At 44.3% G+C, this 14,641-nt stretch overlaps 1 protein-coding gene and 1 pseudogene across 4 annotated transcripts in view; both read right to left on the bottom strand.

Annotated features, from left to right (window-relative positions):
* The window catches only part of LOC105493337 (aldehyde dehydrogenase 3 family member A2), a 58,893-nt gene that overhangs the window by 5,055 nt on the left and 39,197 nt on the right, over positions 1 to 14,641 (bottom strand). For all 4 annotated transcript variants that reach the window (XM_011760906.3, XM_011760905.3, XM_011760907.3 and 1 more), the window contains 4 exons: positions 12,334 to 12,475; positions 10,101 to 10,267; positions 8,243 to 8,342; positions 1,187 to 1,422 (listed from right to left, as the gene is read on the bottom strand). In XM_011760906.3, coding sequence (XP_011759208.1) covers positions 1,187 to 1,422; positions 8,243 to 8,342; positions 10,101 to 10,267; positions 12,334 to 12,475 — 645 coding nt within the window. The remainder of the gene's footprint in view (positions 1 to 1,186; positions 1,423 to 8,242; positions 8,343 to 10,100; positions 10,268 to 12,333; positions 12,476 to 14,641) is intronic.
* On the bottom strand, positions 11,500 to 11,590 carry LOC112428810 (small nucleolar RNA SNORA31; annotated as a pseudogene).

Genomic DNA, 14,641 nt, shown 5'->3' with positions numbered 1-14,641 from the left:
GAGCCACTGCACCCAGCCCCCTTTCAAATTTTAAACAAAATATAAACACAGCTATTACCATTGCCTTTTCCAAGCCCATTCTTCACTGATATGGTCAATATTTTCAACGTTACATCCTCAGCTGAACGGCTGAGGGTGCCACAGACACAACTGTGTTCGTCATTCCATCTTAACTTTAATTATGGATTTCCTCTTTCACCTCAAAATATGCAAACTGCTTTGAGAAGGCAGCTATCATGAGGGCCTCTTTGCAAGCCCATCTCTATAATGATTAATCACAAAAGATAAACTTTATCAGGTAGTCAACTTTGGTGGAAAAACATTCAAGCCTAATAAAATATCCCTCACCAAAGCTGTTGCACCAGAGTTCTTGCCTCCATCTCCGTGGCAAGCTGATTTCATGCACATTCAGGAACAAAGCTGGCCAGGCGTGGTGGCTCATGCCTGTAATCCCAGCACTTTGGGAGGCCCAGGTGGATCACCTGAGGTCAGGAGTTCGAGACCAGCCTGGCCAGTGTAGTGAAACTCCGTCTTTACTAAAAATACAAAAATTAGTTGGGCATGGTGGCTGGCGCCTGTACTCCCAGCTACTAGGGAAGCTGAGGCTGGCAGGCACCTGTAGTCCCCACTACTTAGCAAGCTGAGGCAGGAGAATTGCTTGAACCCGGGAGGCAGAGGTTGCAGTAAGCCAAGATTGCGCCACTGCACTCCAGCCTGGGCAAAAGAGTGAGACTCCTCAAAGGAAAAAAAAAAAAAAAAAAAAAAAAAAAAAGAACAAAGCTGTAAGTGACAAGGAAAGTCCAATACCAGAAGGATCAAAGGGCTAACCCTTTGATCAGATAGGTCAGAATTCTGCAATCAAGTTCTACACTGTTTTAACCTCTTAGACCAGAGATTAGCAAACTTTTCTGTAATAATTTAGGCTTTAAGGGCCTTTCAGCCTCTGTTGCAACTACTCAGCTCTGTCACCATCCCATGAAAGCAGCTGTGGATGATTAGTAAACAAGTGGGTGTGGCTGTGTTCCAATAACTTTAGTGACAAAAAGAGGTAGCTGGCCAGCAGGCTGTGGTTCACTGACCCTGTCTTACACTGTACAAGCTAATGTAGAGTCCTGCTAGAATAAGCATCTGGCAGCCATTGGGCCAGGACCAGACAGAATGGCACTCATGGGTAATAGGGACTCACCTTGACCAGCACAGCGGCTACAATGCCCAGGAAAGTGAGCACCAGGAGACCGAGTTTTTCTTTGTTGAACCGTCTCAAGAGAAAAAATTTTCCCCAATCCACCTTTGACTGGCTGTTGGGAGGATATCTGAGTTTGTTAGCACCTTCTCTCTTCAAACTTTTTAATAAACAGGGACGCTGATGAGAAAAAGTATCGAAACTATGTTTTCCGTGATAAGCTCCCATCCCACTGGAACCTGAAATAAAGGGAACAGACAAAACAAGCTTCATTGTAGATGATGCAAGCTACTTCTGTCTAACAACAGCCAAAGCTCACATGTACTCCCTGCTGCCTGGGAGCCCCCACTGAAGTATCTCTTTTCAGGGAGTCCTTACCAACTTCCCTGGAAAAGTCAATGTCCTTGTCAAACAGGATTGCTTTCCACGAGCAAGACAAGGACTTGCACCTCTTCTAGAGCTGTGGCTCTCATTTATGCCAGGGACTGTGCTAAGACTTTAAATCATTCTCTTAAGATAATTCTCACCACAATCCCACCTGGTGAATTATCAGCAGCCTCATTTCCAGAGAGGGAAAGGGAGCTTATGGAGTCAGTTAACCTGCCCAGGGTCACATGGCTGGTAAGTGGCAAAGCCAGAACCCGAACCTGGATCAGACTCTAAATGCTACATGTGCTCTCTTCCCACCATCCCTTCATTCCCAGCATCCCTTCCCATGGCTTCAGTCATCCATGGCCCCACTGACCCACTTGCTTTCTCTAAGGCTGTAGAAAGTAAGACAGGGCGGCAGGGTTGCACAGCTGGGTGATAACAAGCAAGTGTAAATCTCTGCCCTCCATGAAGCCATGCTCTGTGACAGTTTTCATTTCTCTAACTCTGTGTGTACAACAGACTGACAGGCACAAAGGGGAGCAGTGTGAGCTGGGCAGAGGGAATGGCATGTGTGATGTAAGACACAGGTGACCAGAGGCCAGGGAGCAGTTTACCAAGGCCAGGATGCAGGAAAGAATCATTCATGAAGCAAGCCTGGTGTGAGAAGAGACCCAAGGACAAGACCCTGAGAAAACCTGACACTGAGGGAGGGTAAAGAATGAGGGAGGGGACTGGGCGCAGTGGCTCACATCTGTAATCCCAGCACTTTGGGAGGCCAAGGCGGGCGGATCACAAGGTTAAGAGATCAAGACCATCCTGGCCAACATGGTGAAATCCTGTCTCTACTAAAAATACAAAAATTAGTCAGACATGGTGGCGCACGCCTGTAGTCCCAGCTACTTTGGAAGCTAAGGCAGGAGAATTGCTTGAATCCAGGAGGTGGAGGTTGCAGTGAGCTGAGGTTGCGCCACTGCACTGCAGCCTGGGCGAGAGCGAGACTCCGCCTCAAAAAAAAAAAAAAAAAAGAATGAGGGAGGGGCGAGCCAAAGACATAACCAACATAACCAAGGTAGTTTTATTCAAAGATATAAAAGGGTTATATAAATGAAGAGATGATATAACATATTCCCATTAAGACTCCACATTTTAAAGAGATAAATTCTTCCCAAAATAATTTAAGTTTAAATCAATTTTAATCAAAATCCCAGGGGATTTCAGAAGGTTTTGGTTTTTTTTTTAAATAGGAGGAGGTAGTGATTCCAAAGATCATCTGGAAAAACAAATTTAGATAAGAACAAGCAAGAAAACACTGAAAAGCAATAAAAACGAGGAGCTTTTACTTTTAGATTTTGAAATAGTGCTGTGTCCTACAGAGCAAGCTACTGGATTGAATATGTGGGGTTTGGAGCCAGACAACTTTGGCTCATTTCTTGGCTTAACTACTCATTAGTTGTCTGTCTCTAAAATGTGTGCATTTGGCCAGTCGCAGTGGCTCACACCCGTAATCCCAGCACATTGGGAGGCTGAGGTGGGAGGATTGCTTGAGGCTGAGGTGGGAGGATTGCTTGAGCCCAGGAATTCAAGACCAGCCTGGGCAACATACTGAGACCCAGTCTCTATACAAAAAAATGTTTTTAATTAGCCAGGCATGGTGGTTCACCCCTGTAGTCCCAGCTACTCAGTAGGCTAGGGCGGGAAGATTGTTTGAGCCCAAGAGGGTGAGGCTGCAGTGAGCCGTGATTGTACCACTGTATTAGCCTGGGTGACAGAGTAAGACCCCATCTCAAAAAAGAAAAGAAAAGGCATGGATTCAACCGCAGTACCTGGCATATAATAAGCACTTACTAAATGTCACTTATAAAGCTAACGGTACAACTACTGTCATTGAAACTGTGGTACTGGCCCACGGAAGAAACAAACCAGAAAGATAATGCAACCAATGAAAAAACCCTAAGAATGACCTAAACGTGTTTTTATTGAGTACTGTAGGTATGAGGATGATAATTTCAAAAAATGGTGCCAGCATAACTAGTTTACTCTTTGAAAAAAAAAAAAAAAAAAAAGGCGCCGGGCACAGTGGCTCAAGCCTGTAATTCCAGCACTTTGGGAGGCCGAGACGGGCAGATCACGAGGTCAGGAGATCGAGACCATCCTGGCTGACACGGTGAAACCCCATCTCTACTAAAAAATACAAAAACTAGCCGGGCGAGGTGGCGGGCGCCTGTAGTCCCAGCAACTCGGGAGGCTGAGGCAGGAGAATGGCGTAAACCCAGGAGGCGGAGCTTGCAGTGAGCTGAGATCCGGCCACTGCACTCCAGCCTGGGCGGCAGAGCAAGACTCCGTCTCAAAAAAAAAAAAAAAAAAAAAAAGGCACATTATTACATCACGCGGCATATGCATTCTAAAGTGAACTCCATGGTGTTTTTTTGTTTTTGTTTTTGTTTTGAGACAGTGTCTCACTCTGTTGCCCAGGCTGGAGTGCAGTGGCATGATCTTGGCTCACTGAAGCCTCTGCCTCCCAGGTTCACACGATTCTACTGCCTCAGCTTCCCAAGTAGCTGGGACTACACGTGCAAGCCACGATGCCCAGCTAATTTTTTTGGTATTTTTAGTGGAGACGGGTTTTCACCACGTTGGCCAGGCTGGTCTCAAGATTCTGACCTCAAGTGATCCCCCTGCCTTGGCCTCCCAAAGTGCTGGGATTATAGGTGTTAGCCACCACAACTGGCCAACTCCATGGTTAAAAGGAAGGAAGGATGGAAGGGAGGGAGCGAGGGAGGGAAACTACAGATATTTATTATTTATTTATTTATTTAATTTTTATTTTTTTGAGACAGAGTCTCGTTCTGTTGCCCAAGCTGGAGTGCAGTGGTGCAATCTTTGCTCACTGCAACCTCTGCCTCCAGGGTTCAAGTGATTCTCCTGCCTCAGCCTCCTGAGGAGCTGGGATTACAGACGGTGCCGCCACACCCGGCTAATTTTTTGTATTTTTAGTAGAGACAGGGTTTCACCATGTTAGCCAGATGCCTTGGCCTCCCAAAGTGCTGGGATTACAGGTGTGTGCCACTGCACCCAGCCTGCAGATGATATTTATATAATACTGAAATAGGGAAAGCTTTTCTAAGCCTACTTTCCAAATCAGAAACCAAAAAACAAAAAGCCACACAGGCTTAGGTGAGGCGCGGTGGCTCATGCCTGTAATCCCAGCACTTTGGGAGGCTGAGGCAGGTGGATCACCTGAGACCAGGAGTTGGGGACCAGCCTGGCCAACATGGTGAGACCCTATCTCTACTAAAAATACAAAAATTAGGCAGGAGTGGTATTGGGTGCCTGTAATCCCAGCTACTTGGGAGGCTGGGGCAGGAGAATTGTTTGAAGCAAGGAGGCAGAGGTTACAGTGAACCAAGATCGCGCCACTGCACTCCAGCCTGGGTGACAGAGTGAGACTCTGTCTCTAAATAAATAAATGCTTCAAATCATAGATAAAATGAAAAGAAAAATTAAAATCTGGAAAGGGATATGTGTTACAGATAGGACTGAGGATTTTCTGACTTATAAAAAAGGCTATTTAAAGGCTAATAAGGAAGATGTGAACACAGCAAAAATATCAAAGGACATAAATAGAAAATTAATGGGAGTGCTAAAAAAAAAATTCAAACTCACTAATAATCAAAGGAGTACAAATTAAAATGAGACCCTTTTCTTTCTGTCTAGAAAGTTAATAATGGAATAATCCAGAACTGGGGATATAAGGAAGTAAACACTCATATAATGTTCATGGGAATGTAAAGTGGCAGAAATCTGCAAAGACACTTGAAATATGTATCAAAAGCCTTAAAGGTAAGCATTTCTAAAGAAAAACCTAAGCTGGGTGCGATGGCTCACGCCTGTAATCCCAGCACTGTGGGAGGCCAAGGCAAGTGGCTCTCTTGAGCCCAGAAGTTTGAGACCAGGCTGGCTAACATGCAAAACCCTGTCTACTAAAAATACAAAAATTAGCTGGGCATGGTGGCACACATCTGTAGCTCCAGCTACTTGGGAGGCTGAGTCAGGAGAATTACTTGAACCCAGCAGTCGGAGGTTGCAATGAGCTGAGATCACACCACCGCACTCCAGCTTAGGTGACAGAGGGAGACTCAGTCTCAAAAAAAAAAAAAAAAAAAAAAGAAAAAAGAAAAATCTAAACTATATGCCAAAATATTAATAGTGTTTATGCCTGGGAGATTATTACATTTTTCCTTAAAGTTTAACTGTTCAGACTTTTTGCCGCTGTGTCTATATTACTTTGAGAATTAGAAGAAAAAAGCATTTTTTTCAATTTGGAAAATTGTATAAGCCCTTTTAACAGAGTAATTACACTTGTAGACATTTTTCCTAAAGAAATAATCAGAGAGTGTCTAAAGAGACATTATATAAGAATCATAATACCAAAAAAATTGAAATCACAAAACTCTAATACTGGGAACTGGTTACATAAATATGCCACATTCATATGATGGAAAAGTATGCAGTTACTAAAATTATCACATGCAAGAATACTGACATAGGAAAAGTGTCACACTATCCTGTCACATACAGGGTAGAGAACAATATATACTATGATACCTTTTTGCATAGAATATTCAGGTGTCTGTGTATATGTGTATGCATATATGTGCAAGATATATACCAGTTATCTTTACATAGTGGGGTTACGGGTAATGTAAATGTTTATTCTTTGGGCTCTTCTATCTTTTCCAACTTTTCTTAAAAAGCCTGTATTCTTTTTACATTTGGGGGTCAAGGCTTGTCTTACTTTTATTTTTTTACAGCATGGCCACTATAATAATGTATTATATGCCTGAAATTTGCTAAGACAGTAAACCTGTTTTTTTTTCTTTTGCATCTTCTTTTTGCATTTTTAACTTTTGTGGGTACATAATAGGTTGCTTATTTTATTTTGTTATTTATTTATTTATTTAATTTTATTTTTTGAGACAGAGTCTTGCTCTGTCACCAGGTTGGAGTGCAGTGGTGCAATCTCAGCTCACTGCAACCTCCGCCTCCCGGGTTCAAGTGATTCTTCTGCCTCAGCCTCCTGAGTAGCTGGGACTACAGGTGTGTGCCAGCACACCCAGCTAATTTTTGTATTTTCAGTAGAGACAAGGTTTCACCATGTTGGCCAGGCTGGTCTGGAACTCCTGACCTCAAGTGATCTGCCCACTTCGGCCTCCCAAAGTGCTGGGATTACAGGCATGAGCCACTGCGCCCAGTCGTGTTTTGTTTTAAATAAGATGGTATAGTCAATGATGCCACAGGCTACCTGGTCAAGTAGGGACAGGGACTGAACCCAAGTCACTTAGATTTGCAATTAGAAGGCACTGGAGACACCATATGGAACAATTACTGAGCTGATTACTGCACTAGCACAGTGGATGCCAGGATCCTATGCGGTGAGCTGAGGAACTAGAGACAACGGAGTCCAATCTTTTAAGCATCTGGGCTACAAAACTATTGGTTACTCCAGCCAAAATCCCAGGAGTCATCCTCTTTCATTCACCCCCTCCTCCAGCATTCACTCCATCAGCAAATCCTGCTGCTTGATCCCAAAAATAACCCCTTCCCTTTCCACTACCTCCCCTGCCACCACCCCTCTACAAGCCACCACCATTTCCAATTTGGATCTGGCAATACCTACCGATTTGGCCTCTTCCTGCCTGTCCCTCACCCATGTCAGTCACTGTGCTGGGTGCTGGCAATATGTTTACCTCCTAGACAAGGACCTGTGGCTGTAGGTCAAGGCTCCTTGGTCATAGGACAAGGTTTCTTTAACCAGAAACAGACGGTCCTGCCTAGCTGGGCCATCGCATCCCATGGAGCAAATGACTTCCGGTATTACAAAGGGAGAGGATAGAAAAGGGCTTTAAGACAGGGGCTTTTATGGCTGGGTTTTTGTTATGACAATGTTTGCATATTGGCTATTTTGTAATATCTCTATTAGATAGTAGAAAAGCCCACCTAGCCTAGGTTCCAAAGGAGAAATAAAACACTGAGTCGGTCATCTCACATGTGGGAGAGGGAGGCAGGTCACGTTCTAAAGGGAACAGCAAGGATCAGGCTATGTCCACAGAGCTTCCTTTGGAATGAATTTCTTTCTGCCCCTCCTCTCTAGAACAGGGGGAGTCTCATTTTACTCAAATCACAAAACAGTTCCAGGAGAGGCTGCTCCTCCAAACGAAGGGCCGGGGAACAATGCAGGTAAGAACTGAGCAGAAAACAAAGGCGCGTTAGAAAGCCCCTCTACCTTCTGTCTGTCTCTGGTATTCGGAACCTTTCATTAGTTATCTCATTTAAAAAAAAAAAAACCACAAAGAGAGACCTTCTTAATTTGAGACCTGACTCTTGGTTCCCAAATCTCCTAAATGCGGCAGGACAATAAACAAAATCAATAAAGTGAACAACGTAATGATCACAGCTGCGGTCAGTCAGTGCTGCTGACAGAAAGAGTGACAGGACAATCATCCTGTACTGCAGGGGTGGGTGGGGAAGCAGGAAAACCAGTCAACTGGGTGACCAGGAAAGGCCTCCCTCAGGACAGGACACCCAGGGTACGCAACAGCTGGCTAATTCAACAGCCCGCACAATCCACTCATGAAATGGTGGTGCTTTTGAAATATCTACTACGAGCAGGAGAAAATAAAGACTCACCCACTCCTCCAAAGGGGAAAGAGTTGAGCGTGAAGTGCATAATGACGTCATTGCCTGTGACACCTCCGCTGGATGTCTCATCAATCATCCGTTTGATGAGCTGAGGACAGACCAAAGGCATCCAGGTCAGTGAAGTTGCCCCTCAGGGAACACTCATGGCCCCACCACACAGAGGGCTGTGTGCTCAGAGTTACGAGCTCAAAGCATGCACATTCTGGCTTTGTGTCAGTGAAAATTCTTGAGTTTGGGGACACCGTGCCAGATAGACAAACAACCTCAACTGTGGTTAGTTTTGCAAAGTGACTGATACCCAACCTCTCAGACACACATCCCGTGCACAAAGGGAGGCAGCTCCCAACCTCTGGGCCTACTCAGCCACAACCTAGAGGTGTACTCCCCAACACAGCAGCAAAAGGCTCTTTGTAAGGGGACAGCTTAGACTATATTCCAGTTTTAAACACTGTTATTACTTCTTTCTTATCTCTGCTCTACATTATAACAAATGATTAATAGGTATGATTTAGTCTTTATGAAATGTGAAAATATTTAAGACTTTAGATTTAGCATCCTATTTTTTAAGAAATAAATGGTTGTTTGGCCTAAGGCCCAGAAAAGCACAAGAACACTTGACTAGTAAATGTCATTTCCCTTGGGGGCCAGCAAGCCCTTGACAGTTCTTCCTGTCTGGACTGTAGTGACCTCAGGTGACCCACTGCTGGGAAGTGCTCCACACCTGACCTGTACCCTGGCCAGCCGGAAGGAACCCTGGCAGGAAGGTTCCTTCCTGCCCATGTTATCCATGGTTTTAAATGTCAAACCATGGTTTTGTTAATAACCCAGCCTTTACTGAGCCCCACACATTTGGTCTCACTCAAATACCTGTAGCTATCTGTATCTCAATAGCCTCACAAGCTCCAAAAGCTGTCACACGACTATCTACACGTTACCATCAGAAGTTCTCCCGAAAACATTTGGGCCACTGTCTCTTAGTAGCAGCTGGTCCCCTAGTGACATGAATGAGTGAGCCATGCAGAAAGTGGCAGAACTGCTCAACCAGGTGATGCGGTTCCACCACTCTAACAAGAAGCTAGCGTCACGTCAGAAACTAAAATCCATCATATCACAACCATTTATGTGACAGTGTCGGGGTCTTAGTCCCACACAGTGGGTGTGAATGTCATTTTGTGCAGGCTCTTATTCGACAACGCCCTGTGGATTAACATCAGAAAAGTATTTAATGCTGGCACATATAAGTCTTCCAATTATACAGGAGGTGTTTGTGAATCAAAAACCTTGCGACACTCAACCCTGCAGACTCAGATCTAACCCGAGGGAGGAGGGGAACGGATGCTGTGATAACCCCAGAGCCTCATAAACCAAGACAGCAACCTAGGAACACAACTTCACTTAGTGGACTCTGATATGACAGAAGAAACCATTATTGTTTCACATTGTTTTCCACATTGTTTTTTGTTTGTTTGTTTGTTTGTTTTTTTTTTTTGAGACGGAGTCTTGCTCTGTCGCCCAGGCTGGGGTGCAGTGGCCGGATCTCAGCTCACTGCAAGCTCCGCCTCCCAGGTTTACGCCATTCTCCTGCCTCAGCCTCCCGAGTAGCTGGGACTACAGGCGCCTGCCAACCCGCCCGGCTAGTTTTTTTTGCATTTTTTAGTAGAGACGGGGTTTCACCGTGTTAGCCAGGATGGTCTCGATCTCCTGACCTTGTGATCCGCCCGTCTCGGCCTCCCAAAGTGCTGGGATTACAGGCTTGAGCCACCGCGCCCGGCCTGTTTTACAGCAAAGAAGGAACATGACTCTTGATAGTCGCTTATGCTAGTGAGCTGTTCTCGCTAAAGCTTACCTTATGGTTATGTGAAAACACATAGAGAGCCAGAGGCTTTTCACGTTCATTTATGAAATCTATGGCCTCATCTACATTTTTCACAGGCACTATTGGAAGAACTGGTCCAAAAATTTCTTCTTGCATCACCTTGGTTTTAGGATCAACATCAGTAAGTACTGTTGGGGCTAAAAAGAAAATAAACAAAATGAAAATGAAAATACTTATTAGACAAAAATGTACAACTCTCATCTTGTATCTCTTTCATTGGGTCACCTATCCATCCCTTTCCCTCTCCTCCGCAAGTCATATCTATTGAAAAATCCTGAGCAGGTGGATGAGCTGTGCAAATACTCGATGTCTCCAAAGCCTGTGAATCACAAGCCTGTGGATACTTGTGCAAATCTATCTTTTTCACATTGAACTCTGTTCACAGCCATGCATATATTTAACTATAGATTATACTTAACATTTTTCTGTGCAGAGTGTTTTTTTTTTTTTTTTTTGAGACAGAGTTTCGCCCTTGTTGCCCAGGCTGGAGTACAACAGTGCCATCTCGGCTCACCGCAATCTCCACCTCCCGAGTTCAAGTGATTCTCCTGTCTCAGCCTCCAGAGTAGCTGGGATTATAGGCATGCACCACCATGCCCAGTTAATTTTGTATTTTTAGTAGAGATGGGGTTTCTCCATGTTGGTCAGGCTGGTCTTGAACGGACAGGTCTTTCTAGGAGCAAAGACAGCTCAACCGTGAACCAAATCAATACTATTTTTTCTTAACTCGAGCACTTTCATATATATTATCTCATTAACCTTTATTACAACTCTGTTAGACAGATTAAGAAAACAGAGTTAAATGGTCAAAATTCCCTAAGCCTTAGTTCAGTGTCCCATCTACCATAGGGAAGAGGCACAAAAAAGGAGGGTGAAACAGATGCTGGGGAGGCTATGCAAAGTGTCCCAGCATCCGCTGCCAATGTAAGTCACCAACTAGCAGTACTCCAGAAGACTCTGTAAATAAGAAACTGGATCGTCATCCAAAAGAGAAGTCATCTGACAATAGCAAGTTGGCACTTCTCCTTTACCCCTAGTTTCTAATAGATTATCTTGGCAATGTGGCTGTGGGCAGCTTCTTGCAGCACCACTTCCAGGGGTATATAAACTGCCACCCCAAATCCATTGCCCACATCTTCCTCAGGTCAGAGAACCAATTTGGGCTGAGTGTCTACTTCCTCTGCATAGCCATGCTCAGGTAAAATGATCCCAGCTCGAAGTCAGGGGAAAGTCCTAATTAGTCTATAAGCTAATCAGGATAGCCCCTTCCTTTTGCCATTCATTAACCTAGAAACGGGCAATGTGGACACGCTGAGGATGGGAGAACAGAGAGGTGGAAGAAGTAGAGTCCGTTTTCTCTTTTTTCTACAGATGTATTCCCCAGTTCGATCTGGGCCGCCACCAAGAGAGACAGAAGGCACAAGGATTGTTTTCTTTTGCATCCTAGTACAAAGAATCAAGGTTTTTTGATGGTACCATGAAGCCACTGAATTATACAGCTCAGCAGAACCTCGGGACTGCTAATTACAAGAGAATCAATTTCTGCTTATTATTTCATTTTTAAATTTTGTTTTTTTAAAGTTGACTTTTTTTTTTTTTTGGTAACTTGTAGCATCTCATCTGATAAAGGGGATAAGTAAAGCTACGTGGTGCAGCTTCTTTGCCAGCCAAGTCCAAATGTGTCTAATTTTTCTGTCACCTTATATGTTACTTTAGAAAAATGTGCTTAACATTCAAAGGAATATATATTCAAGGGAAAGAAGAAAAAGCACAAAGAAGGTACACAAATAATAAGGTCAAGCATGGTGGACCAAAACATTATTTCTGGAATGGTACCGTCACTGGTTAATTGTGGAATAGTGACCAAGCTATTTCCTTCTTTGTGCTGTTTTCCCATCCACGAACTAAAGCTAATTACATCAAGTTCTATTCTGCTTCTCAGGATTGTTATGAAGAAAAAAGTAGTTACGTGTAAGTATGAACTGGAGCAATGCTGGTGGCATCATTCAATACACAGAAACATAGACATTTTAAATAGTTTATAACAAAAGCTACAGTATACCAGAAAGCAGGATTTAGTACTTCAACAATTAAATCAACAATTAAATGCTATATATTTAATAGTGTATGTAGTGTTAATAAGTAGTGTCAGCAAAAACTGCCAAATTGCCATCTTCCCATAGGAAAGGAGAATTTCCATTACCTATGTAGCGTGTGGCCTCATCAGTCTCCCCACCAAGAGCTATCTTTTGTCCTTCAAGCAAACTTAGTATCCTCTTAAAATGACGAAGATTGATGATCCTTTCATAATCAGGAGACTCTTTTATATTTTCTCCATAAAATTCCTATTTAAAACAACGGGAGTATATAAATGTCACAAAGACCCACAATTCAATTTCAGTGAGTACAAAATCCAGCCATGCCCCAAATCAATCTGGTTTTATACCCTCACAGAATCTAACACCCCACCCCTCAAATAATTTAACAATAGTGCGATAGTAAATTTCAGCTTTTTGGCAGGTCGAGGACTAGAAAATAAAGAGCGCACACACACAGAAGGACATCCATCACTGTCCATAGTTCCAAAGGTTCTTGTGGATCTTACAGTCCACCCACGGGCCTTCACCTCCTGCGGCTGACAGTGGGAGCAGGCTGGGGTAAGTCTTGCTCTGCATCAGGGTTGCCCATGTGTTCACACATTGGCCGTGCCTGCTCTCCCCCGACAGTAAGTTCGGTAGTTACAGCAGAGACCCAAAGGTCTGCAGAGTCTGAAATATTTGCCACCTAGCCCTTTACAGAAAACAGCTGCCAATCTTTGCTCCATTTTGCTGTTTTGGTCTTCTTTGAACTGGTATTTCCACCACTTACACGTGATGGTGAAACCACTCGAAGGATCAAAATACAGCTTTGGGAAATTACCAAGGTAAAGGAACCTTAGTAATCATACAATCAGTATTTACTTTGTAAAACAAAATTACTGAATTGCTGCATCACTTCAAAGCCTTGGGAGAGTTCTCCATTTAATCTCAAATCAAAATGAACACCGTTCACCCAACCTCTACCAAGAGCAACTCTCAAGTCTGGGTGGTCGGAATCCCTGGTGCAGCTTGCTAAAATGCATGGGCCTGAGCTGACTCCAGAGTCACCAACAGTAGCTTTCAGTGCTGAGGGCATCAGAGAATTACCTGGAGGCCTCAGACAAGCTGAATCTTTGGAGGGTAAGGCTTGCAAACTTGTTTTTAAATGGTTCCCTAATGATTCTAACATGTAGCTTGAGAACCACTGTGTTAAGAGTATAAATGCTGGCCGGGCACGGTGGCTCAAGCCTGTAATCCCAGCACTTTGGGAGGCCGAGATGGGTGGATCACGAGGTCAGGAGATCGAGACCATCCTGGCTAACACGGTGAAACCCCCGTCTCTACTAAGAAATACAAAAAATAGCCGGGCGAGGTGGCAGCGCCTGTAGTCCCAGCTACTCGGGAGGCTGAGGCCGGAGAATGGCGTGAACCCGGGAGGCGGAGCTTGCAGTGAGCTGAGATCCGGCCACTGCACTCCAGCCTGGGCTACAGAGCGAGACTCCGTCTCAAAAAAAAAAAAAAAAAAAAAAAAAAGAGTATAAATGCCTCAAAGGGAGGCAGAGGCCCTTATTCCTTTGAAATTGAATTCATCACCACACTCAACCAAGCATTTCTCCAATTTCCAAATATTTTCAATCTCACAAGTATCTTTTAACCACTCTCTCTTCCCACGTACCCTGAATCTGGGCAACTCTTCCTTTGCATGCTCATCTGGATCCATTTTTAGTCCTATCACTAAACATGATAGTCCAATACCCATATCAAGGCCCTAGCACCTCATCCCCGAAGTTACTCTGCCTGGAACACATGGTGAACTATTGCCCTGAACTTCCTGGTACACAATTTTCTTTATTTTTTTTTTTTTGAGACAGGGTCTCACTCTGTCACCTAGGCTGGAGTACAGTGGCACACTCTTGGCTCACTGCAGCCTCCGCATCCCAGGAGGATCAAGCGATCCTCCTCCCTCAGCCTGCCAAGTAGCTGGGACCACAGGTACAAGCCACTACACCCGGATAATTTTTGTATTTCTTGTAGAGACAAGATTTTGCTACGTTGCCCAGCTGGTCTTGAATTCCTGGCCTCAAGCAATCTGTCTGCCTTGACCTTCCAAAGTGCTGGGATTACAGGAGTGAGCCACCATGCCCAGCCAATTTTCTCTCTCTTTTTTTTTTTTTTTGAGACAGAATCGTACGCTGTCACTCAGGCTGGAGCACAGTAGTGCTATAATGGCTCATCACAGCCTTGAACTCCTGGGCTCAAGTGATCCTTTTGGCTTCAGCCTCCTGAGTAGCTGGGACTACAGGCATGTGCTACTATGCGCAGCTAACCTTTTTCTCTTTTGTAGAGACAGGGTCTCATTATGTTGAGACCTTGAACTCCTGGGCTCACGCGATCTTCCTGCCTTAGCCTCCCAAAGTGCTCGGATTACAGGAG

Source organism: Macaca nemestrina, chromosome 17, assembly GCF_043159975.1.
Source record: "Macaca nemestrina isolate mMacNem1 chromosome 17, mMacNem.hap1, whole genome shotgun sequence".
NCBI lineage: Eukaryota > Metazoa > Chordata > Mammalia > Primates > Cercopithecidae > Macaca > Macaca nemestrina.
The sequence above is the reverse complement of the archived record's forward strand: the minus strand, read 5'-3'. Positions and strand labels throughout refer to the sequence as shown.